Here is a 25,854-nt window from a genome sequence, read left to right on the forward strand (position 1 = left end):
CCTACTGAAACATGTTTATCCCACACCTAGAAGAAAGTATAATCTTTGGAGCATGTCATAATCAGCAATATTCCTGCGCATTGTACTTTGCTCAGACTCATTGCAGTAAAGGCAAGAGTTCTAGATCCCTTCTCACATTCTTCTGGCCTAAACATTAAATCTTCCCTATCTGCGATGCCCAATCCAATCTGCTCCAACTGGATTTGTGCCAAACACTGTTTTTTATGAATGTGTAATACCTTTTCTTTAAAAAAATTTAGAAAAGACTATTCAAACTAAATAACGATAATGCCCAGTAAACTCACCTTCAGTGCCAAATTACTACAGCTGATCAAGTTCAGCGAAACACTGACAAATACTGAGATGTACTCCCTCATGAATCTCCAAACAAGAGGTATTCTTTTTGTGGAAATGAACCTTTCCCGATTTCCATGCTACAAAACCTTTGAATTAATGCTGCAGGGGGACCTGCTGAGTGTTGTCTTTATTATCACGTCAGACTCAACCTATTCTGACTTCCTTTCCCGTTTTTCCCCCCGAACTGTTAACACCATCATTTGCCTGATGCCCGGACTGTGTATATAGGACGCACAGGGGCATTTAAATCGGCCAACCCAGTGACGCCTATGTGTATGAAATGCAACAGCAAAGTTACGTAAGCATGCAGGCTTAGAGGTCCACCTCTTCCCAGGTCTTCTTGAGCGTAACTGGTTGGCTGTTGCCTTAATATTACCACTCAGTGTGGATTATTTCATTCTCAAAGCCCTACACAGATGGTATGCAGTGAATATCTGACCTGAGCACAAAAGTTAAACTCAGTACACCTGTCTAGCAACTATACTCAACTGATGCCAGAAACTGTTTGCATCTGAAAGGCAGAGGCCTACTGAAGGTAATCAATAGAGCATTCCCCGAAGTGGTAGATTAACTTGTATTTCACTCGAAGTGCTTCCAAATCTTACATTTTATTTCCACATCCTACGAGCCTTAATCGTGCTCAAATATAATTTTTCTTTGCCGTTCCAAAGCTACATCTGTCTCATGTAACATGTTACAAGACATGTCATGAATAAGTACATTAACGTATTCATTCATTAAATAGTAAACCAGAAAATAGTACTGATTGAGCGGCTATTTATCATCAGAACCTTTCAACGTTCTACTCCTGAGAGCTTCTGCCTCTTTCTGTCTGCCACACATAATAACAGGAGAGCATGTACATCTTTCCCCATGTCACCTCAAACCTATTCTAGAAGAACTGACCTGTCCTTCACGGAATCCACAAATCATCTAGTGAAGAAAGACTCGACTAAAATAGTCCTGCGGTTAGAACATTGTAAAGTTGAACTCAATTTTAGCTAGCATTCGCCCCACATCAGCATAGAAGCATAAAGACCTTCAACCACTCCAATAGCTTTGCAGAATGTATACAATAGTCCTATTAAATCAATTAGGAGATTCAATTTTGCCCAAATGTTGCCTAGGAAAAGTCTGAGTGCACAGTCAGTTTGTTTGTTTGTTTGTTTATTTATTTATTTATCTAGCACTCCTCACTCAAAGGTATCTGGGCACATTTTGCAGTTGAGTACGAGTTACATAAGAGATACATACATGGTGCAATGATTACATTATTTGCATAAAAAGAATTTCACAGATATTATACAAAGGATATATACAATACTCAATATACGTGGATGCCGGCAGGGGCATACAGTGACCAGTTCTCAGCCGATGGCTCGGTCCAATGAGCCAGAAAAGACAGTGATGATCTCGGACCAGATTATAGAAACTTTGCACAGGTGCACATGGAATTTTTGCACGATATTAGAACAATGTGTGCCCTAGTGCTAAAAACATTGGAGTCATATTAGAAAACATGTTCCCCATGACAAGTGCAATTTTGCAGGGTATTAGAAGCAGGCCAAAGCTTCCCCTTGGACAATAGCCTCTTCTTTCAATGCATTTTTGCATCTGGACATAGTTTGCTCTAGTGCTAATATGGAATGGTATTAGCACTAGGGCAAACGTTTCCCTGGTGCAAAAATGCATTGAAAGCATATGTTTTTTTGCACAAAGGCAGTTTTTGCACTAGTGCCGATACCATGCACAATTGCGCTTGCCATGGTGCACACATTTCTAATGTGACCCCAATGTTTTTGGTTCCAGGGCAGACTTTTCCCTAGTGCTAACACTGTGTAAAATGACACTTGCACTGGAGCAAGGTTTCTGTAATCCAACCCTTGATGGTTTATTGGCTCACTCCCTGCCCCCTCTGTGTATTATCATCAGCGAGTCTTCTGCATGCTGGAGCAGAATCAAAGATGCCCCACATCACGCAAAGCAGGGCAATCCCACCTCGTGCTTCGATACTGTCATCCTCACAATAGGATGATCGGCACACAAAGAGAACCTGATCCTAGGGTCTGACCCTGGGGGGCTCTGCCCATGTACTCGCGCTCACATACTGGATAAGGTTAATGGCCTCTTGATTACAGCGGAAGGCTAGCAGACAGAGAATAGCAATTTGATTACATCTGACATAATCTATTTGACACTAACAGCAACTGTATTACAGACGCAGGCCGGTCCACTTTCTTTTAAAAGCAACTTAATGACACACGAAACCTCTTTCAATATCAACAGCAAAGGGTTTCAGCCCCAACCGCATCAGCGATAATATGATTGCAACTGTAGTCCATGCAAGTATTAAAGGTGCACTCCAGGAAATGATTCAAACTGGTATTGCGTATGCGGCACAGTGATATCACTAAGAACTTGCCAGCAGCCGAGCCCCCAACACCATCCAGCAAGCATAGCAAAAGCCAACAGTCCTGACTTTCTATGGGAATTGATGTTGCCCACAGATGCACGTTCTTAAACATTTCAACTTTTAGATATTGAAATGTTGCACATACTGTCCCACCAACAATATTATTATGTTACCCTGTCTTTACAAAACAAAGCTATAACATCACGCTAGTGTGCTAAATTAAAGAAACACATGATAAAAGCTAAGCACTTAATTCAGGCAAGGATGTTTTCATGCGGTATTGCTTTGGAATTTAGAGGCTGAAGGCACTTTAAGAAGTGTTGTTACATGAGAATCTCGTTGATGAAATGAACCCATTACCTATCAAATATATGTTTTTTGCATATAGGAATGTATGTTTTAAATGTGACACGAACCTACGAAAGGATCTGCTAAATTGTTGCTAATAACTCCTTATCTTTCTGACAACTGGATACCCACATTTTCCTACGGATGCGAAGTAGGGGCTTCTCACAATGGACCAACTTGGGCAATGCCAATTTAAGGCTCAGTCATCCAAGGCCGTGTGCAGACACCTTCGCGATATGAAGGTGAAAGGCCCCACAAGATATATAGAGGTTTTACACCTGTCACATACATCCAAAAACAAGCTGAAGTAGAGCTTTCACTTATTTTATTTATTTATTGATTGGGTATTTATACAGCAATGGTGTTTCAAGGCGCAACAAGGCAAGGGGGGACAGGGGTGAAGAAAATAAAAAAAGTACTACTAGGCCTTGTGTTCATCGGATCGCGCAAGTGCAGTAACAAGAAGTACGGGGGAGAGTGGGGGAGAGGAATGCGCTGATGCTAAGGAGGAAAAGGAAGTGGAGGTCGGAGTGGTGAGAATGCATTTGTTGGTTTGCTGGGGGGCACGGGGTAAAGAAGGGCCCGTCGGTTAGGCGAGTGTAAAAAGGGAGACCAGGGGGACAAGTGCCAGGGGAAAGCAGAGATTTCAGGGGAAAGAAGGTCCACATGCTTAGTGTGAAGGACGGGGCTGGGTGGGCTCAAGGGGTGCAGGCCTAGCCAGGCTAGTGCAGGGGGAGGGAGCCCAGAAGGGCAAGTGCAGGTTAGGGGACAGGTTAGGGGAGACAAAGTGCAGTGGAAGACTGGTCAAGAAGGGGCTGGTGCTCTGTAGGAATCAGAAGGAACCAGGCAGCCGCCAGTCAAAATGAGGTAGACATGGACATTAGCAGGTGTGGGGGGAGGGAAGGAGAAAGAGAAAATTAGGGTTTTGAGAAGCTTCCAGAACTTAACGATCCGGCTGAAGTCTAAGAGAGACAGAGAGGCCAATCCAGAAGGACGCACATGCAGAATATTGATGTCTCCTCCCCGTCTCTGCTTGCAAAAGTGTCTGATCTGCAAAGAGTTGGAGCTAGAAGACCAAAGGTCTCTAGCAGGGAGGTATTTAGGGAGATAACGTTGGATGTAGCAATGTCCTAGGCCCCAGAAAGCCTTGTGAATGATGCAGAGGGTCTTGAAATTGTTCCTCGCAGCAACCAGGTTCCAGTGGGGATTTTTTAGGGTTGGAGAGATGCGGCCCCTGGGCTTGATGCCAAGGAAAAGTCTTGCAGTCATATTCTGGATTAGTTGAAGGGGGCAAAGGGAGGATTTAGTCAGATTGAGGAAGAGGCTGTTGCAGTAGTCCAGTCTAGAGAGGACCAGAGCTCTGAAGACTTGAGTTTCTGGGGAAGGTGAGGAAAGGGAGAATGCCTCCAAGGAGGTGCAGCTGGAAGTGAGCCTTCTTGGCAAGGTATGTGATGGTTACCAGTCATTTGGTCGAAAACCAAAGGATCGAATGCCATTTGAGCGACAGTCAAATGGTCGAAAAAAATGGTCGATTATTTTTGTTTTGTTTTTTTGATGGGGGGTTCCCCCCCAACCCCCTGTTTTCTTTATTAAAAATATTTTTTAACCAACCAACCAAAAATAAATAAATAAATACTAAATTCGACCTTTTTTTTTCGACCATTTGACTGTCGATCAAATGGTCATTCGATCTTTTATTTTCGACCATTTGACTGGACACCGTCTGTGATGTGAGGAGAGAAGGAGAGAAGGAGAGAGAGAGAGGATTTGAAGACGACACTAAGGTTTTTTGCCTCACATGAGGTTGACGGGAGGAGGCTTATGGAAGGAGCCCAGAGAATAGGAGAGAAGGAGGTAGCTGGGGTCCCAATGAGAAGAATCTCAGGCATTAAGGCAGTGATCATTAGCAGCACACCATGCCTGAATAGCAGTCAGATACTTAGGAATGGGAGAGGAAGAAGAGGAGGCAGTGGAGGGAAGCTTGAAGGAGAGCTGCATGTCTTCTGCATAACACTGGAAGTGAGGAGAGAAGGCGAAGATCAAATGGGCTAGAGGGGCAAAGTAGATGTTGAAGAGCCACAGTGAGAAGATAGATCCCTGAGGGACGCATCAGGTGGAGATTGTGACGGAGGAGAGAAAAGGGCCCAGTTGAACCTAGGATGGTCGGTCAGAGAGGAAGGAGGTAAACCAGTCCAGTGCCAGGTCTGTGATGCCAAAAGTATCACAGATCCGGTTAATAAGGGTGACTTGATTAACCATATCAAAGGCAGAGGAAAGGTCAAGAAGGATGAGAATGGAGGGAGAGTTGGAATCGAGATTTGAGATCAAGTCTTAATGGGTGTTCAGGAGTACAGTTTCCATGCCTCTTGCTGCTCTCAGGCCAGACTGGTGGTCGTGGAGACAACCAACAGATTCAGGTCCTGATTCATGGAATTATTTGCATGTAAAACGGGGATTTGAGTGCCATTCTGCCCGCAAATCCCCATTTGTCAAACAGAGATTTGCAGGGAGAATGGCATGCAAATCCTCGTTTTACACACAAATAATTCCATGAATCAGGGCCTCAGTGTGGTGGATCAGCTGGGAGATGATACACATAGAATTAGATTGCATGCAAGACAAACATCCCTCTAATGGTAGGCCATGGATTTGCAGAAGCAATGAAGCAGGGCTAAGGAACACCCGAGAGAGCACACCGGAGAAGTCCTCTCTGCGCAAGGATGTCAGGAGGGTCAGTATCCAAGATGATGAACTCTGTACTTAATCCGCTGGTCCTTGGAGCCTCAGCACTTAAGGTATCTCGTAACCATCCAAGGTAGCTAGGACATGTATTACAATAGGTTCTCTGTATTGTAATTGTGTACTTGTACAGCGCTTACACACATGTGAAGTGCTTCAAAGTGCGTCAAGGTGGGAAGGGAATAAGGGAATACAGTAGTCATTCTAATGCCTTGAAGTTTCCGAATGATCTAACAAAAAACCGGGAGACAATGTAGTGGGAGTATGGCAGATGTGATATGATCTTGAGGTTAAGGGCCAAGGGTTTGTCTGGCTGCCTTGTTCTGCGGTATCCGAAGTCCCTGGGTAAGGTTGTTTGGGACACCCAGAAGGAGGCTGTTTGAATATTGAAGGGAAGACAAGACCTGAAGTTAAGATGTGACTTGATGTTTCTGAGGTGTGTTCAGCATAGGGCAGATGTTCCGGAGCTACAAACTTGGGTTCCTTATGAGATTGTTAGTATGAAGGACATAAGATACTATCAAAACAACTTATTTTGCGGAGACAGAAAGGGTCTGTGGAGCTTTGACAGGTGGGAGCCAGGCAAAGGGGAGAGACTGGTTGATGGTGTTGCCAAAGTAAATGATCTTTGTTTTCATGGCTGAAGGCAGAGGTGATTATCCATCTTCCAATGCAGAATTTGACCTACAAACCATGTAAAAATGTGTGCAGAATCTGAACAGGACTGAAAGATGGTTGTGTAATGGTGTGATATCAGCAAGAGGATTTTGATATTCATTAAATGCCCGGAGGAAAGACTTGTAGTTCCAATCGTACCCAGGCAAACCACCAGTCTCTTACCAATTTGCACAAAGTTGAATCCTATATTGGAATTAAAGCCCCAATCACTGCCTGATCTACGATATAAAAAATGGGAGGAAAGAGACTTAGCATTATGGGTCAGACTAGAGAGATGATTGGGTGTGAGAGAGAGAGACTGATGAGAGGTGGAAAGAAAGAGAGCGCACACAGGAGGTTGGAGAAAGGTGAAGAGAGAGAGAAAGAACGTGCAGCCAGGAGGCTGTAAAGTGGTAGAGAATGAGAGAGAGAGCGGGAGAGAGAGAGAGAAAGAGCAATCAGGAGACTGGCGACAGGGGAAGGGAGAGTTTCCATAGGGCTGGTTGCTGGAGTCAAGAGTCTGGAGAGAGTGCACACACGATTCTAGAGAGTGCAGGAGGCAGAGAGGAGGAGGGTGCAAGAGTGGATAGGACCATAAGTGAGTGGAAAGCAAAGGTGAAAGTAAGGGGAGAGGAGGACCATTAGGTGGGAGCAGGTGTGACGGGCCATCAGTCAGAGGAGGGTGAAAAGAGAGGAAAGGTGGACTATAAGTCAGTGGAATGAGTTGAGTGAAAGGAGTGCAGGGGAGGGCCATTGGTGTGAGAATGGAGTAAGTTGAGAAGAGGAGGCTATGACCATTAGTGAGAGGAAGCAGGTGGGTGCAATGAGTGGATAAGAAAACTTTATCCGCATGAAGGAGGGGGTGAAAGGAGTGGAGACAAGCATCCATGAGAGGACGTTAAAGGATAGTAGGTGTATAGAGGAGGTATGGAAGAACATCAGAGGAAGGAAGTAGGAGCAAAGAGAAAGTAAGGAGGTTGGAGGAGGAGAACTTGTGGAGAGAAAGATGAGCTCCATATCAAAAGTATGTGTCTGGGGGCTGGGGAAATGAGCATATCGTGAAGTGTAGCAGAGGTGCAGGTGCAGCATGAGAAAAGTGAAGAGCAGAGAGAGGAAGAGATTCACATACAAGCCAATGGTGCAGTATAGGGAAGGATAGTGTAGCTGGAGCCAGACCCGTCAGAGAGGGCGGAGGAAGCAGCATGGGAAGTTAATCTCTCCAGCTAGATCCTTGACACTGCCACGCCTAGTCCTCTGCTTTCTCCTTTCGTCACAGAAGAAGCTGCACCAATCACAGCAGGGTATGCACATGCCCCATATCCTGTTTACCCAGAAAGCAGGAAGTTCGAAAAAGAAGAGTAAGGGAGTGTGACTCTTCTTTTGTTTGTGAAAAGACACCAGGAAGGAGCCAGAAACCAGGCGTGACGTCCGATTGACAACTTTCTTGACAAAATACATTATCTGGATAAGTCACCTTAATGAAGAATCCGGGTGGAAACGTGGTCGTTTTAGTGTAAAAGCATTATTTTGATATCATTTACAACCCCTTCCTTTAAGTTGACCCAAATGTGTAACAGTCCCCTAGTAAGACCCGTTATCTGCATATCTTGTTGTCGGGTCTGGTGATTGCATCCCATCTACTTGTGACATGCCCTAGCAGGAAAGGCAGTTCCGAAGGAACAGTTGGCACCACCAAATGCAGATTTGCCACGAATCAGTGACTTCACTTTGCATGTGGCTTTTTATCACTCCCTGTAGGGGATACACATGCCATCTTGTCAAAACATGAGCAGTAATCACCACAGACCAGTGGGTGCTAGACAACGTAAATTATGGTCAGTGTATAGAGTTCCTGATTTCTCTGTACAACAAGTCACCAATCAAAACAGGCATACAAAAGAAACACCTCATGCTGCCTGGAGGAGATGCAAAAGCACACACTCAGAAGAAGGCAATAGAGGAGGTGTTGCCCATTGAGCCAGGAAAGGGTATTCATTCAAACCACAAAAGTTCTGCAAAATTCACCTTCTCAGCCACAGTGGTGCTGGACATAAAATATGTATACTTTCACATTTCCATGATCACAAGGCACATCAGGAACAAACGAAGACTCCCCTAATGCTCCTTAGCACCTGGCAGCTGGGCATATCAATTGAGAGTTAACTAATGCTCAACTACAGTGAGCAGCATTGAGGCTCACTTAATTCTCAACAAGACAGGTTGAAGATCCGCTAATGCTCAACCTGTGACACTCAATTAATGCTCAACTGTGTTTAGCAGCAAAGAGGCTTAATCAAGGCTCATTTGCAGCGAGCATTAGTTGAAGTTGAGCAATCTAATTTGAATGTGAACATCTCTACCAGTCCGTATTGAGGGTCAAATCATTTCTACAATTGAGGCTCAATAAGCGCTCAACTGGTGAGGCTCACTTAAGGATCAACTTTAGTGAGCACCCGTTGAAGTTGAGCAACCGAATTTGCATGTGAAAATCTCTACCAGCGTTCATGATGAGGTTCAGTTTCACTTGCAGTGAGCAATAGTTCAATAAGAGTGACTGCGGAACCCCCAGAGGAGTCTTGTTTAGAAGAAACACCATCTGTCAAAAGCAAAAAAAGGGAAACGTAGTGCTGTGTTTCACCAACAAGTGACAGTTATTATTGGGGGAAATTAATTTAACTAGTGATCTTTTAACTGAAAACCCTAAAAGACTAAAACAAGCAATATATGACAAGGGGCCTTATTACAAGTCTGGCGGGAACCCGGCGTCCCGGGATGTAAGGTGTCCCAGACTCCATGGGAATGGAGACACAGAAGCAGCGGCACCGTTGCTGACGGTGCCGGTGCTACCATGAAAACTCTGCAGGCGTGTGCCGTTATTCCTGCCAGGTCTGACCTGCCGCAGAGTTGTAATCAGGTGGTCTGGAAAGGGTGCTGGCATGGTGCCACCGGCACCCGCATTTCCAGACCGCCACCCTTGTAATGAGGCCCACGGACTGGATATACACTTGTGAAAAAGCTCCCAAATATCCACTATTTGCGCAATCACCTAGTAAATTATTGTTCACAAGTTTTATGAGGTTTAGCTTGAATCTAATAGTGACAAGGGAAGTTTTGACAATTCGAAAGTTAATGCCTAAAGAGTTGTCTTTTTCTGTCGATTCTGTGAGAATCCCAACGAGTTGTCAACATTCAGCTATATAATTATGAACTGTCCAAAATTAAGGAAAATGTTTATAGCATGTTTTAAATCATCTGCTAATAGAAAGGATTTTATTGATGTGAACAGTTTGTTGCAATGGATCTGAAGTGGCTCCTGTACGTCCTGGAGTATAGCTGTAGTGAGGTTTCTGAGTCAGATGAAACTCTTATAGTGTTACATTGCCTAGCGTCTAACTAATGAAAGAACGTTGAGTCTCTTTTTAAAGTTTTATATGAAAGAATGTTATAGGTCATATGTCTAATGTTGCAGGTAATATTGAAATGCGTGGCGGTGGGTTTCAACTTGAGGGTGTGACAGGAGATGAGGGCCTGTTGGTATGTTTGCAGCTGATCAAGTTTGACAATTAATGATTTGGATTTGTTTTTTCCTTTTGTGTTTACGTTGTTTCGTGTGTTTTAACTGGCTTATTTGTAATGGTTGATGTATATTAACCAAATACAAAATAAAAGAAAAGAAAAAAAGGCTGTTTGTGGTCACAACCACCTGCTCAGGCTGCCCATGTGTGTCCCCTTATCAAGATAACTGGATGATGATGGGGAAACCTTAACACTGTATGCAAAGCACACCGTCTATAATCCACCTGCTACCACCTCTGCGGGTCCCAAGTCCAGTCTGGACCTTCCAAGGCAAAGAGATCTCTGGGGTGAGAACTAGGCTCCACTCTTGCAAGAATGGAGTCAGGTGCCGATGCGTGATGGTGCACAGTGTGCAGGCAGAGGTGCAGAGTAAAAGAAACCACTGCACGCTTTTATATAGGAATCACACTGGGCACGCTAGTCTTGGCATAAGCAGTTGAGGTTTATCAGTAGGAATGGGTGTGTTAATCCCCATGATTTGATCATGTGTTTGCACTGCTGTGCAGCATGTGCATTGAGAGTGGCACCGGATGCGCACGGCGCGTCAACGTGTTCATGGAGGCAGGCACTTTTTCCAACTGCACATGCCAGTGTCATGACACCGCTTACAGGCACCGGCTCTTAAAAGATGTGGCACATGGGAAGGAATGTTCCAATTAGAGAACAGAGAAACTTGAAAAGAACGCAGTGGAGCTTCAAAAACACAAAATACAATTCATGAAGGCTGAGCTTGAAGTACTTACTGATCGATGGTGTAATATGCCATGAAATGGAACTGTGTAGAGCCCAGGCCCAGACCAACATTTGGGATAAATACCGATGACACCAATTTAGTGGGTCGGATGCTTTGTGATGTAGAAGACATCCTTGGCATTATCTCTGGAACTGTGGCAAGGAAAAGGATGCCCCTGGAATCAGAGTGGATCACTGAGGCCTGCGGGTTTGACCAGGATACACAAGTGCATCCTTTCCACAATTGAAGAAGGGAACATGGAAAGAATTTGGGAACTGGAAAGCAGAAGCCATAAAGTAAACAGTGTATGTGTGTCATGTGCCGAGTGTTCTGGTGCATTGATACGATGCATGCAATTCATATAACTGGCTCTTCCTGTCTTTCCGTTCCACCTGTGAGGCACGCACCTGAGATGGGGAAGAATAATGAAAAGATAGTGAAGAAATGCCTGACAATGGTTCCAGTGACCAGGTGGACAACGGGAGAGTACCTCAAAGTGCAAATCCAAGGTGCATGAGAACTTCTTCAGTGATTCTGGAATCATCATCATATATCAGGCACTGATGACAGGTGACACATGTAACCATCCCTTGGGCTAGTAGAGAGCAAGCAGGTGTCCAATGTGCACAGGGAGGTGGCAGTCAATCCTCAAAAGCGTAGGCCAACTGCATCAAGCGCGGCACTGCAAGGAACTCAAGAGGAACTGATTCTGATACCAATAAGCAGTGTGATCTCAGAGATGACTTAAAGGAGCAAGTGTCCATGCACACACAGACAGAGGCATTTCTAGAGGAGCTTCAATTTAGTATGTCTCACAACAGCTGCCACTAAAAGCGGCAATGATCTTGCAATGACCTTGCAGTAATCTCGCAGCCACCCACCCACATTCTAGAGGACAACTGTAAAAGTGTGCCATCACTAGTCAGCGCCCTGCAGCAGTCTTCATTTGCAAACGCTGAAACGATGAATGTGTGCACCTTATGTGTACACAAATCTCCCTTAGGAAGCTGCGAAAGAATCAGCAAAGTAAAGGTGACCTCCAATGCTAACTGCTCCCATGGAAAAGAGAGCTCTACTGCACCTCCTCTGTGACACTGATATTCTCTATTGTGTAAGCCGATAAAGCCAATGAAATAAAAAAATAAATAAATTAAAAAAGTTATTCAGTCTGATGGCACTGCAAGTAGCATCCGTCCCGAGAGAGAACGTGTGTCATTGTTGAGTGTGACACATGTGTGTAAGAGAATGGTAGCACAGGAACATGTTCCCTTGGTCGGTGTGTTTGATGAGGCATGTCATCCAGGTATGTCCGTGCATGAGCTAACACTTGAGCTCATAAACCCTTGTGGCACTCGACGCAACTAGGCCCAGACCCCAGAGAAAGAAGAGATTGACTCGTCTGACCCAGCGACATGTCATTTCTGTATGAGGACCTGGTACGCAGGGTTTGATGTCTTTTGCCATCACACATCCCAGAGAACATCCTGTTGATGCATTGTTTCATACACATTGTCTTCACTTAAATGCACTGTCCTACATTGCAAACCAATCATGCTGCCACTATGTGGCCCCCTTATGATGAAATGCTAACCCATGGTGTATACATGATCAGAAAGCAGATGTCTTATTGAATCGTGTACTAATGTATGGAAACTCAAACAGCCACACATGGCAAAACAGTTCTTTAATGTACATTTTGAAAATGTTTACAAATGTACTTGGAATTAACAACAAATCGGATTCCCTAAACCACGGGGATGGGTGCATTCTTGTTGACTGATGCTCTGTGCACACCTATGGTACTGTCTGATACACTATGGCGTTCATGCCGTGCCAAGGTAAGGACCACGGGTGGCTGGGACAGCTGGCAGGGATTGTGAATTCTCGCCCGCTGGTCCAGGCACATGACTGGCTGCGATCCCTTTCACTTGGTGCGAATACAGCATTGTTCACTACCACATTCCATGCTGCTATTCCCTCATTCCGTACACACCTTCTCTGTCACTGTTGTTGCCTACTCCTGGAAGCTCTAGCCCCCCTTCATCTGCAATGCAGGCAGATGGGAGTGTAAGGCTCTGCCTTATGTTGTGAAGCGTATGGTACACATGACAATGCAGCATGCTTTTCAAGGTACATTCAAAGGGTCACTGCCATGCAACTTGAAGCAGCTGAACCTACTTTTCAAGAGATCAAACACACGCTTGATGGTGTTGCAGACCTTCTTGTGGGCCTCATTGTTTCTGACCTTCACTACATTGCGTGGGTTGAGAATGGGCCGTTAGCGATGGTTGGAGTTGATAGACAATGTCCCCTGTGGGGAGACTTTGGGACACTTTAAGTGAATGACACACACAAATCATCAGGCGGCAAACTCTCTCTACTACTTCACTTGCCCAACGGTTAACCATGTTCCTGCGGTAGACATCTTCTTGTTGCTGGGAGAGTATTTTGCACAACAGCGTGTGACTGTCAAGTCAGCTGCACACACCAGCTGCACATTTATAGAATGTCATTTTGCTCATGACCTGGTTGCGTTCCAAGATGGATGTGTGTGCGATCCAGGGGCGTTGCTAGGGGGGAGGGGGCTAAGGGGGATATAGCCCCTGATCTTTTGGTTGTAGCCCCGGATAGAATCTCAGGAGCTACAGCCAAAAGACTAGCTAGCCCCCAGTCCCAACAGTTCCGACATCAGCTTAGCCCAGGGTCTTTTCCAGACCTAGCAACTCCCCTGGTGCGATCCAATGCACCCACCATGTTAGCAATTCTAGCAAATGCATAAAAGCCCACCTGCATTGTGTTCAGTTATATTTCACTCTCAGGAAATTGTATGCGTTCGCCAATGCACTGGAACATATCATCCAAAACCTACTCCAGAATGTGGCAGAACAAAGACAGTGGAATTCAAGCAGACAGCGCAACAGGACTTGTAAAGGAGCTGCCTGCTCCAGATACGTTACTGCATTACCCAGGTTTAGTGTAGGATCTATCTGCATCTTGATGCTGCATAGCAGCTCCAGTATTGTCCGTCTGCCCAACGATATATTTTTATGATATGATGGGGCATTTATAACGCGCCTGTAGACAAGTGTTTCTAGGCGCGACAAAACAAGGAGGGAAAACAAAGGGAGGACACAATAACGAACTTACTAGGACTTGTGTCATTCAGATCGCGCACGTGTGGAGAAGTGGGAAGGGGAGAAATGCCAGGGGGATGGGAACAGGGAAGTGAGCCTGGTGGAGGAGAACATGGAAGTGCAGTTCACTCACGAGTGCAGCCAGCAGGTGGCTCATAAGAGCAGAGAGAAGGGACTGTTGGGTTGCAGATACCTAGGTGCTGGGAAGGCCGGAGGCAGTGCAAGGGCAACTGGACATGCAGGAACCTGGGCCCGAGTTCAGAGGATGACCAGGTGAACAGGGTGCGGAGCAGTCAGGTGCAGCAGCCGGGGAGAGGAAGAGAGAAAGCAGAAGCGAAATGGAAGGTTTTGAGTTGCTTCCGGAACCGGCGGTGGTTCTACTCATGTTTGAGAGAGGCAGGGAGACTGTTCCAGAGGGACGCCCCAGCCGAAGAGATAGATCTGCTCCCAACTCTCTGATTAGAGCAGGCAGATGAAGGCTTATGCCTTCTTCCCCTGACATTCCCATTAGGGTGACCCTTGTCATGTAGATACAGTACTTCGTCTGCCTTCTCCCCTCCGATACCTCCTGCCACATCACAAATTCCCCACTAGTCTTCAATTGCATTTCCAGGAGACGCACAAAAGTTTGCGTATCTTGCCTCTCTAGAATAGCGGACAGTTGTGGAAGGTGGGTGGTGTTGGTCCATTGCTCCGGTTTAGCGCACCTCATTTGCTATTAACTATTGCTTAAAGCATAGCACACGTTACCCTGCAATGTTATGGCTTCTTGCTGGTTTCCAAGGATGGATTGTCATGCTGCCATGTATGCAGTTGTTGTGTTTCATCCCACATGCACTGCAACCTTCCAATGACTCTTCTGCAATCTACCCAAGTAGCCCACAGCAGCCATCAAAGGTGCACTGCACGTTAGCGCTAGATATCAACCGGTATTTACCATCCAAAACTGTTGCATGTTTTCTAGCAGAAGCACCTCTTTAGCAGTCATCAAACACATGCACTTTGCACTAAGTCGTGAAATGGTTGGGAATGACATTATCATGCATCCGCTTAGTTGCACATGCAAGGAATGGCGCTTTGCGCACTGTTCACCATCAGAAGGAAATTGGTAGTTTCTCGTGAATCGTAGTTACACAAAAGGACATTCATTTACTCAAATGGTGATACAAGCAGAATATGATCATGAGACCGCCCTTCACAAATCCCCTCACATGCAAATAACAAATGCAACCAATGCTTTGATAGTGTGTGACGTGGACAGATGAGCAATGTGGTTACATATCCTCTTGAGGACAACACAATTGCAATGTTCTACATCACTAAACAGGGAGACACGCACCCTCAAAACCAATCTAAAATAGCAGACTCTACAAAAAGTCATGCTTTGCGGCTATGCTAAGCCATGCCGCAAATACCAACTTCGCTATCCCCTGAAAGGCATTCAAATGCTATGCTTTCTTATGTGTGGTATGATATGCTAAGTTTATGTTATGCTATGAGTTGTTTATGCTGCGGGGCCATTGTATATAATGTTGGTCTGGTAGGATATATGTATTCTGTGCCAAATGCATAATTTTGATTCACACATTCAATTTGCTTTTCAATGGGTGTTCCTCCCTTACCCTTGTCCCACACAACTCTGTTTGGAGTACCACTCCATCCTTGACTGCATCTCTACCTAATCCTGCTCCACCCTGGTGTTTTCCATTTTACTCATCCCTTCCCAATTGTGATGTGATCTTGTAACCAATTTGCATTTTTTGGTTTAAACAGGCTCTTGCACATTTTTTATTTTAATCTATTAATTGATCCAACCATTTCCTTTTTATGGAGAATGATGGCTGTTTTGTAATACTAGATGGTTCTTAGGTTATAGTGGCTCACATTTTTCTTGTGTCATTTTACATCAGTGTCATGTTTCCCTTTCCAAGGCCGACAAGTACGTTCAAGTAGGTAGGAGATGACAATTTGACGCCACACAAAACTAAATAAATAATAATGTAGTGAGCAGCACTCAGTTCATGAAAAGGACCACAATGATCAAAGTACATATGCTCATATCAGCTGGCCTGGCAAAACCAGTTCTAGAGGGGGATGCTTCTTACTAAAAAAGCTGATGAAAGCCTCCACCAAAAAGGGTGCTATTAGCATCAGATCCCAGGTTGTGGGTGGGCGGTAAGTCCCCATTCATATTGGGTCCATTGGACTCAATGGGGCATTTTTGGCACAATTACTGCAGCGGTAATACTGCTGAGGAAATTGTGTCAAAAATGGGTGGAAAGTCTGCGGATTTACCCCCAGCTCAGAGCTAGAGGTGAGTCCTCAACTTTCTGCCCAACTCACAGTTGGGCGGAGCGGTAATGCGGTAGTAATAGCCTTATCGCTGAATTTTTACCGCTCCGCCCAACTTGTGATGAGGCCCATTGACTGGTTCTAGATCTTGCCCTTCACAGTAAAGCCTTTGCTTTAAACAGAGCTACACATTCCTGAAATTATTTCCCGCAGTAACTAATCACAGTTAAGCATCATGCATGCATACTACCACAACCATAGTACCTTTCCGTCATTCATCTTGTTTTCACGCTTACTGAATTGGTTTGTCTAGTTAATAAACCTTCTTTCCTATCACACCCCAGATGTCTTCCTTACTATCCTCAGACTAAGATCTGATGACACCATGGCGGGGTCACAATATGCTTCCTCGGACAAGGTCAGGCGCTGTAATACCACTATGGTAGTGAAGGGTGCAGTATACACATTGGCTAAAATAACATAACATGGGAGCTGGTTAGCAGACGGCACACCCCGTTGGACCTAGGATTCCCATGCTGCCTTCTTTTAACAGTGAAGGTACCTACAGCCCAGACTGAGAAGGGTATACAAGGCTGAATTATACAGATTAAATGCCAGAGGAGCCCAGCCTCAGCCCAAGTGGAATAGTGCTTCCCACAATACTATAACCATTACCATTTCCAAAAAGTTCCAAGTTCATCTCAAGAACTTCCAGGAAGCCTGGTCCAGCATATTGCTCCCAATGGGATCTTAGATCGTCCCAGCTTTACTATTTATAGAACACTGGTTGTTCATTGCCATTTGAGATCTAGAGAAGCAAATAGGATGTATGCTCTATTGTTAATGACCTCACACACCCATGCTCACAATGAGACTCTGGCATTATGGAAGGCTTGAAAGCAAGGTCTCTCCGAGAAAAATAAATATTTGCATCATTGGTGCATTTCAAACAAATCAGTGCCAGACTGTTACTGTACACAAAAGGGCAGATATTTAAACCCATCTCTCCCTTTGTAATTTCCTTGCCACATATCTACTGTTCATATGCGTTCACAAAGTATTGTACACAGCCTGGATATGCATCTCAGAGAATATGTTCTGATGGAGTCGGGTATGACATGATTGCGGTTTATAGTGACTATTTCGAATTACATTTGGTCGAAAGTCAAAATGTCGAAATAAGAATGTAGAAAAAAAAAATGAATGTTTTTTTTTGTTTGTTTTTTGTTCGAAATGGGGGGGTTCCCGCCAACCCCACTTTTTTACATTTTTTTTCTGTTTTAACCCTTTTTTTAACTTCGGAACCCAAAACAAAAATGTACATAAAAAAATAAAGCATTCGAAAAAAAAATGTAGACATTCTTTTTTCGACATTTTTGTCATTCGACCAAATGTTTTCGATATTTTAACTGGATACCTATGATTGCATGGGTAAATTAGCTAGGTTGATCTATCCTACTACCTGATTGTTTACATTACAGAGCTACCCAAGCTAAAGACTATTGCATCGCATACCAGTTTGTTTTGACTGTTCAGAATCCATCTCTGTGTTTTTTCCCCTGGACTCTCTCCATGAGCAGACCTCCCTTTGGCTGCTAGAGGAAGATCTTGCAGAAGGGACCCAACCTTAGTCTTTATTTTCCAATCCCATCGGTCTAAGCCTTCTCATGCTTCCATGGAGAAACCCAACTGTTTGAATCTGGGTTGATTCTCCTTAATGAACCTCCAGAATTGTCTCACTGGCTAATTTCAATGAGAGTGCTATATAGAATGCATCACCGGTCAGGTCTTCTAATCTACCAAACAAGACATTAATCACCATCCAAGCAACCTCAACTTATCCCTTGTCCCTTCCCCCCTCAAATCCCATAGTCCTCTAAGACCCGCGGTAACAAGTGGAAAAGAACCAAGGACAGTATGGAAAAAAGGGAAAAGGAAAGTGATGGAAGCTACCTCAGCAACTCCTTCAGTTCATTGAACCAGATACCCTAAAGTAATCCTACTACCTCACCTATGAAGGTCACCCATGACTTTCATATTCAGATACCGCCTTAAGGACACACCCACATGCAGCTGCTATGTATCAGCAACCTCGGATACAGGGCACAAATGTAATCCAACAACCTTGGCCTTGACCATTCTATCAAGCAAGCGATCTGTCATAAGGCCACAGCCATAAGAACTGGCATTTACTACACCCTTCATCACCAAACAACTTGCAAAAATCAGAACCAGCCAAAACGATGGCAGAAAGACTGAAACCCACGAAGAAGCTTGAATGCCTGAACTTGGAGGCCTGGGTAGCCCATGAACGCAAAGATAAGTGTCGCTCCCTCACTACTCCCACTGGCATGACCCACAATTCAACGAAGGGCTTCAGATGCCTCTTGTTCAATGCAAATTCAATCATATTCAGCCTCCTCTCAGAGGACAAAATAGATTTACTTTTCCTCATAGAAATCTAGCTGTCAGATGATCAATCAGCTGTTATTCAGGAGAGTATCCCAATAGACTACAAGTTCAAGTGCACACCTTTTGCCAATAGGTTAGGTGGAATGTTTGCACTGGTCCACAGAGACTCTGGGCCTCATTCTGAGTAGGGCGGTAAGGGATACTGGGCACCGATAAGGAGACCGGTGCCATTAATCCCTTACCACCCTACTACGAGTTCCCTTAGCGGGTCCCTCCTTATGCCTGGTCGGACCAGGCATTATCGACGGGACCCGTTAAGGGACTTCAGAGCTAATAACGGTACCTCAATTTGCGGTACCGTTATTAGTGCCTTCCCCATTCCCATTGAGCCCTATCGGGACTCAAATGGGAATGGCTTTTTCAATGGGGACTTACCGGTCCCGCAAAGGTCGGACTACACCGGTAAGTCCCCATTGAACTAGACCGGTGCCGGACCCGTATTTGGAGGCAGTCATGGCGCAAATAGCGCCATGACAACCTCCAATCTCGGAATGAGGCCCTCTGTCTCAAAGCCTCTCATCAAAAACATTGCAGACTGTCAATCATCTGTCCCATCTGTTCCAACTATCATACCTTATCAATAAGCATCCTTCTCATAAACAGAGCACTATCCTACAGCCTAACCTTCACCCACAATCCCACAGAGATGGCTGTCAACCTATCCATGGGTCACCAATATCTCACAGTATTCAGGGATTTTCACATCTGGCCCAAGAATAATGAAGGTCCTATTACACGATCCCTCACATCTGATCTTACCACTTTACATCTCAAACAAATGGTTAAGGGTTCCACCCGCATAGCTGGTCACAGCTGGTCACACCCTGGATGGCAATATCACCTATCCATTCCGCGCACAATTTTCACTGAAGCATCCTGCAAAGGAATGACCACGTTGACCCTATTCTGTAAAGAAGTACCAACTTGAAGCAAACAAACAGATTATTAACACCAACAAGAACAACCTGACAACCGTGAAACCGATATTAACTCTTGGACAGCATCACATTGAAAAACGGTATTTAAAAACTCACAGAAGAGGGACGCTTCTAAATGGTTCGCTCCAAAATGAACCCACATGACCAGAACACTGGAATTTAGAGAAACCCAGAGAAAATAAAAACTTGTGATCAGGCAAACTTGTACACTCTTAACAGCTACATTTCTACAGCACAGACATCATCAAACACAAGAAAGCACACTCTCGATGCAGAGAATCAGCATAACACAGACAAAAGGAAATGTTTACGATCATCCAAGAATTCAAAGACCCCGGTAGCCTGCAACTGAACCCCAACACTGACTGAAGAATATTGTGACCAAACTGCTGTGCACTACAGCAAAACGATCTTAAATAAACGAGAGCATCTATTTTCTTATCCTTTCTTAATGACTCAGTAACTACTGGGAGGTCCCCTCTACTTTTGAAGTCAGCTTACATCAGGTCCTGCCTCAAGATGTCCACCGCTGACACAAGTGACCCAAGCACTTGTTTCATTGAAAAAAAGATGATAAAAAACATTTACAGTCAACTCTGGCAATTACTTGAAACAAAAATCCTTCATCATTATTTTTCGGACGGGTAGTTTTCCCAAATTTCAAATGAGAAAGGAAAAACTACAAATCCCAAAACTCAAAGGGAATAATACACGCCTAGATGACCTTTGCACACATGGCCACGGGAAAGCTCGGAAGTCGATACATCAGAAATAAACATTGCAGCCCATAAAATCATTACAACTGTCAATACCTTAAAAAGAATAAAACACATACTTCACACATCATACTTGAGAGCTCTGACGCTTGTCATTTGTGAATACACAGATTGTTTTCTCCTGGCATGGCTGCAGAGATCAGATTCGGTTTAAAAGGTGTACACAGGTGGAGACATTCTTTAAACGGACATAGAAAACACAGGGAAGGCTTGCTTACCTGTTCAAATCGCGGTGTATGATTGGGTAGGTTAGGTTGTGAAGATATTCCATACCTTTGGCAACATCAACAGCAATAATTAATTTGGACTGCAGATCAAGATTCCTGTGATAAAAACACAGGCTGTCAGCATATCACTAACATTAATTAGCACGAGCCACATATGTCTTTAAGTGTCAGGATTTGTTTGTGAGCATAGATTAGCAATAGATATGGCACACCTGATGTTCATGTCACAACATAGGGACAATGAATGCGCATGAATTGTCACCTCAGTTTTTATATCCATACAGCATTTGAAACAGGGGGGGGAGGGGGAAGTATTTCTTATTAAAGGGCTGTGAGACGGAATATCACCTGGGGAGGCATACTCCCCTGAGAGATTTTTATTTATTTTTGAAATAAAAAATGAAATGTGTTTTTTTTCTGCAAGAAAATGTGCCCCGCAAAACAGAAGCCCCTACACACTCTGGTTAAGAAAAGTGGTAGCAGTGGTTGCAGCTGAGATGATTTCAAGCTCGTTGATGCGTAAAGCAATCACTGTTACTCAGATGGAGAAAACACTTCTGCTATAAACCGTCCAGGCGGACTAGCGGCTGAAAGGTGAAAGTGGCACACATCAGATATAAAAGCTGCGTGCAGTTGCACAGGGAAGCAGGAAGAAACACTGTTTGTTGTTGGTAAGAATGTGTGTTTCCCCACAAGATTTGGACTCAATACTACAGCGATGAGATGGAGAGATGCATGTGTTGTGATAGTTGTTCCACGAAGCCGTGGAGACAGGTTTTGGTGCCAGGTGGGGCGAGGTGCTCCTCAAGGGATCGCTGCGCAGGTCGGGTCAGAGATCGGTCGGGGACTCTGGGTCACGGGGTCACTACCGTTTTCTTAATGTTGACGAGTATTATTTAATAAATATTCATTAAAATTTACAATGTGCGTCACATTTCATGAAAAACCTCCCCCTTGGTGGGTACTACTCAGATAGTCTTTCACAAAAGGAATGCGTTGCCATTTCTCACTCCCACCCCCAGGGGGACAGCCACAGATTGCATCGGTTTAGTGCAGTGCAATGAACTGGATGAAACCCAGTCCTATTTGTTTTCTTTGTTTGTTTGTTTGTTTATTTATATATATAGCGCACCAAACCCGTGGGTATCTGGGCGCGTTCACGGTTACCTACAAGCAAAAGACAATACAGATAATTCACATTGCATTATGCATATTTACAAGGATTACATCACAGATATTAATTACCAAGATGATGGGCTGATAGAAAGTTTCTGCATCATGGGAGAAGAGCCATGTTTTCGTTTTTTTCTAAAACAATAGTAGGACGGTTCAGATCTTAGGTCGACAGGTAGTGAGTTGCAAAGTTTGGCTGCCAGTACTGGAAAGCCACTTCTTTGCATTCCGGTACTTGCCTGGATGTACTGGAAAGCCACTTCTTTGCATTCCGGTACTTGCCTGGATGTACTGGAAAGCCACTTCTTTGCATTCCGGTACTTGCCTGGATGTACTGGAAAGCCACTTCTTTGCATTCCGGTACTTGCCTGTATGTACTGGAAAGCCACTTCTTTGCATGCCGGTACTTGCCTGTATGTACTGGAAAGCCACTTCTTTGCATTCCGGTACTTGCCTGGATGTACTGGAAAGCCACTTCTTTGCATGCCGGTACTTGCCTGGATGTACTGGAAAGCCACTTCTTTGCATTCCGGTACTTGCCTGTATGTACTGGAAAGCCACTTCTTTGCATTCCGGTACTTGCCTGGATGTACTGGAAAGCCACTTCTTTGCATTCCGGTACTTGCCTGTATGTACTGGAAAGCCACTTCTTTGCATGCCGGTACTTGCCTGTATGTACTGGAAAGCCACTTCTTTGCATTCCGGTACTTGCCTGGATGTACTGGAAAGCCACTTCTTTGCATTCCGGTACTTGCCTGGATGTACTGGAAAGCCACTTCTTTGCATGCTGGCACTTGCCTGGGTTCGCTGAATATAATATAATAGGTCACCATGGGCCAGGTGTGCCCTCCTACTATGCACAGGGTCCCCTGACGGTTCCATGAGATAATGTCCCTGCAAAAGTGTCATCTGACAAAAATGTCACCACAATATGGCCATGGTTTTCAGGGATATTATCACATTATCACATTGAAGCCCAAAACCTTTTTTTATTTGAAGGGGAGGTGGGGACACTCCACAACCTACCCTCCCCTTGAACCAATATATATGGTCACCATACGTAAAGTCGCCACTGTCTTTTCCCGTGAACCATATGTATGGCAACCATATATATGGGGATAATATTACCGGATACCCCCCCACTTGATCACCAGTGGGTCTGCTGTGCCGATGTAGGTTTGTTTCCATAACTACATACCTACTTACATGTATGGCTACATACACAATGCAGGCAAACATATTAAGAACAAGGACACCTATATTTGAACATGTACCTACATTCTGTGTGTAAACATTTACCATATACATGCATAAATGTACCTATATTCAGTGTGTAAACATTTACCATATACATGCATAAATACGCACATACATGCATATACACACACACAACTAAACAACTTACAGCAGGGCCCACTTTCCTTGGGGGCCAGGGCCTGCACTGATGCTACACTGTGGAGCTGAGCCTGCGCTTTACCCAGCTTGGGCTGGTTGAGGAGTCTCTACTCTCCTGGCCATGAGCACCCTCTTTTGCCCCACAGAGACATCCTTCCCCCAAGGTGTTCTCTCCCAGTCCCTGCCTCAGCCACAGAGCTGTTGCTGCTGGCTGCTAGTGTGATACGAGTGAACCAGTGGCACGAGAGAGCCGCGAGACAGGACATACCCACACTGACCAACAAACATTCTCCAAACTCCCCCACATCTCTTATTCCCCTACACACCCCCCACAGCCCCACCCACGCACTGTTCCAGCTGCTCCCGCTGCGGCGTGCCAAGTTGGACCATGTGAAGTGTGAGTGACACACCTTAGCCAAACCCTACTGCAGCACTCAGACCGCTGCACTGACTGTTGTAACATTTTCACAGACACCCCACACCCTGTCCCACTGCACATTGCTGTGTCATTGCAGCAACAAAGCACAGCCAGGCTACCCAAGGACGGGCTATGCTGGCGCGGATTCCAGCAGCGTGTTCCCACTGTCTTTTCCCGGTGACCATATGTATGGCGACCATATATATGGGGATAATATTACCGGATACCCCCCACCCCGACCCAGCATTATACACCCCCGAATCTCAATCTCAAGGCAGTGGCAACTTCCCATATTCCCCACCTGAGGAAGACGTACAACGGCGGGTACTTCACCAGACACGTGACACTTTCCCATCCTACCTTATGGATTCACATATCCGTATTGTACATGATCTGCTGTGATGGTCCACGGGGCCTTTCACCTGACACATCTTTGCCAGGGTGTGGGGGCTTTATGCCTTCTTTTTCACACTGGCTTGCTGCTGCACTGCATCTAGTTGTGTGGTGAATGCCCTCCCTGCGGGCATTCAACAACTACACTTTTCACAATAACTTTCTTCAGCAAATGGTTAATATTTTCTGAAGCCCAAGGACCAGCATGCTGTGAGAGTGCTGCACTACGCTGCACACCAGAGAACGCCGGGTGCTTATTTCCTGGGGATAAGACGAGTGGACCAACCACTGCCAGTGTTTACATGTTAAAATGCACTCAGCACATGGGCAAATTCACTGATGACAAAATGCCAGGTTGTGTGAGATGGAGGCAGCCAGTGTCAGCCGTCTTAACTTGGCGACAGCTTGCTGCTTCCTCCCTGTGACTGACCATTAGTATGTGCCTCCCAGACTCTGTGAATCTTAGGTGATCCCCCAAATAGCAGGTTGGGCTTGCGGCAAGCCCCAGAGAGGATGGAATACTGGCTTGACCCCTCTCTCATACTCTTGATAATGGAATAGATACACTAGAGCACAAGAGTATCTCCTCCTCCTCCACTATCCAATTTCAAGCTCTCAATTGATTATTGACCATGTTAATAATTTTGAAGGACTCAAACACACACTACCTTATTGCAGACCATAACTGAGGGCCAGTGCCCAAGTTTCTATCTAATGTGCCGTTAGAACACTTCCATCATTGAGGTAGTGTCATGAATACAGCCCAGCACAAGCGCTCACTCCTTGTATGCCAATCTATGGCCTCACCATTTTTTGAGGCGTTGGCAATTGCCATGGCAACTGGGCAGATGCAATGCATGTAGGCGTTGCGTTGCCAAGGCCACGTTTCCACGTCGGATGATGTGCGGATCACTATGGTCACCTGATTAGCAATGCAATATCATCACGCCGAGTCTGTTTCCCCAGCTCGATAAAGATCAGCCGGACAACAGCGGGAGCACTTCTGATTGAAGTTAGTACCCGTGTTTCCTGCTCTCAGCTTGAATAGTTTAGGTTCCTGTTTTGACCCTGTTTCCTCGTCACGGACCGCCTTGCATCTCGATTCTGTTTAGTTGCTGCTTCTGATTACATGATAACGATTTTTGCCTTACTTTTGGAATGCCTCTGGATTTTCTGTGTGTGTGTTCTGACTATTTGCTCTCTGAGATTTAGGGATTGAAATCTGCCTTCTGTACCATGGGAAATTGTTTAGGGCACTGAACTTAGGTCGTCTTGCTGATTTCTACTGTGCACCATCCCGTCTTTAGTGCGTCCTTGTGCTGCCCGGGGACAGGTCCTTACTAATCCTTCTAACACTACTACCTTCCCATCCATTCGGTTCTCATTTTCCTTGTTGATTATCTTGGAATTAGCCAACTCCAGTTACTAGCTCTTCACTATTCCTTTATAGGTAAGAACCTCCTTATTAGGAAATACATCTCTAGTTAGGTTTTTGATCAGGTTTTTTAATTTCTTCCTCTTCTTCTTCTTTTGTCTTCGTAGTGAAAACAGAGATTATTTTGCGCCAACAGATGATCCATTGAATTACCTATTGTGCCAAACCATCAGGTTAGTGTTGAATTCCTCCCCTGCATATATTGCTACTCTACCAATGTGACACTAAGACCTGTTCTTCTTTTCACAGCCTGGTGCAAACCTGGTGGTGTTTTTTCTTTCCTCTTTCATTTGAATGACACCTCTGTTTGTATTCATTTGAACAAACAGAGGGGTGTATCAAGAGAGAGGTCACCCTCATTGAGGAGACCCAGATTTG

At 44.9% G+C, this 25,854-nt stretch overlaps 1 protein-coding gene across 2 annotated transcripts in view; it reads right to left on the minus strand.

Moving 5' to 3' along the window:
* TNNI3K (TNNI3 interacting kinase) overlaps positions 1 to 25,854 on the minus strand; it is a 3,214,557-nt gene that overhangs the window by 1,965,814 nt on the left and 1,222,889 nt on the right. For both annotated transcript variants that reach the window (XM_069641910.1, XM_069641909.1), the window contains one exon: positions 20,654 to 20,758. In XM_069641910.1, coding sequence (XP_069498011.1) covers positions 20,654 to 20,758 — 105 coding nt within the window. The remainder of the gene's footprint in view (positions 1 to 20,653; positions 20,759 to 25,854) is intronic.

This window comes from Ambystoma mexicanum, chromosome 1q (assembly GCF_040938575.1).
Source record: "Ambystoma mexicanum isolate Mex_15411 chromosome 1q, UKY_AmexF1_1, whole genome shotgun sequence".
Taxonomy (NCBI): Eukaryota; Metazoa; Chordata; class Amphibia; order Caudata; family Ambystomatidae; genus Ambystoma; species Ambystoma mexicanum.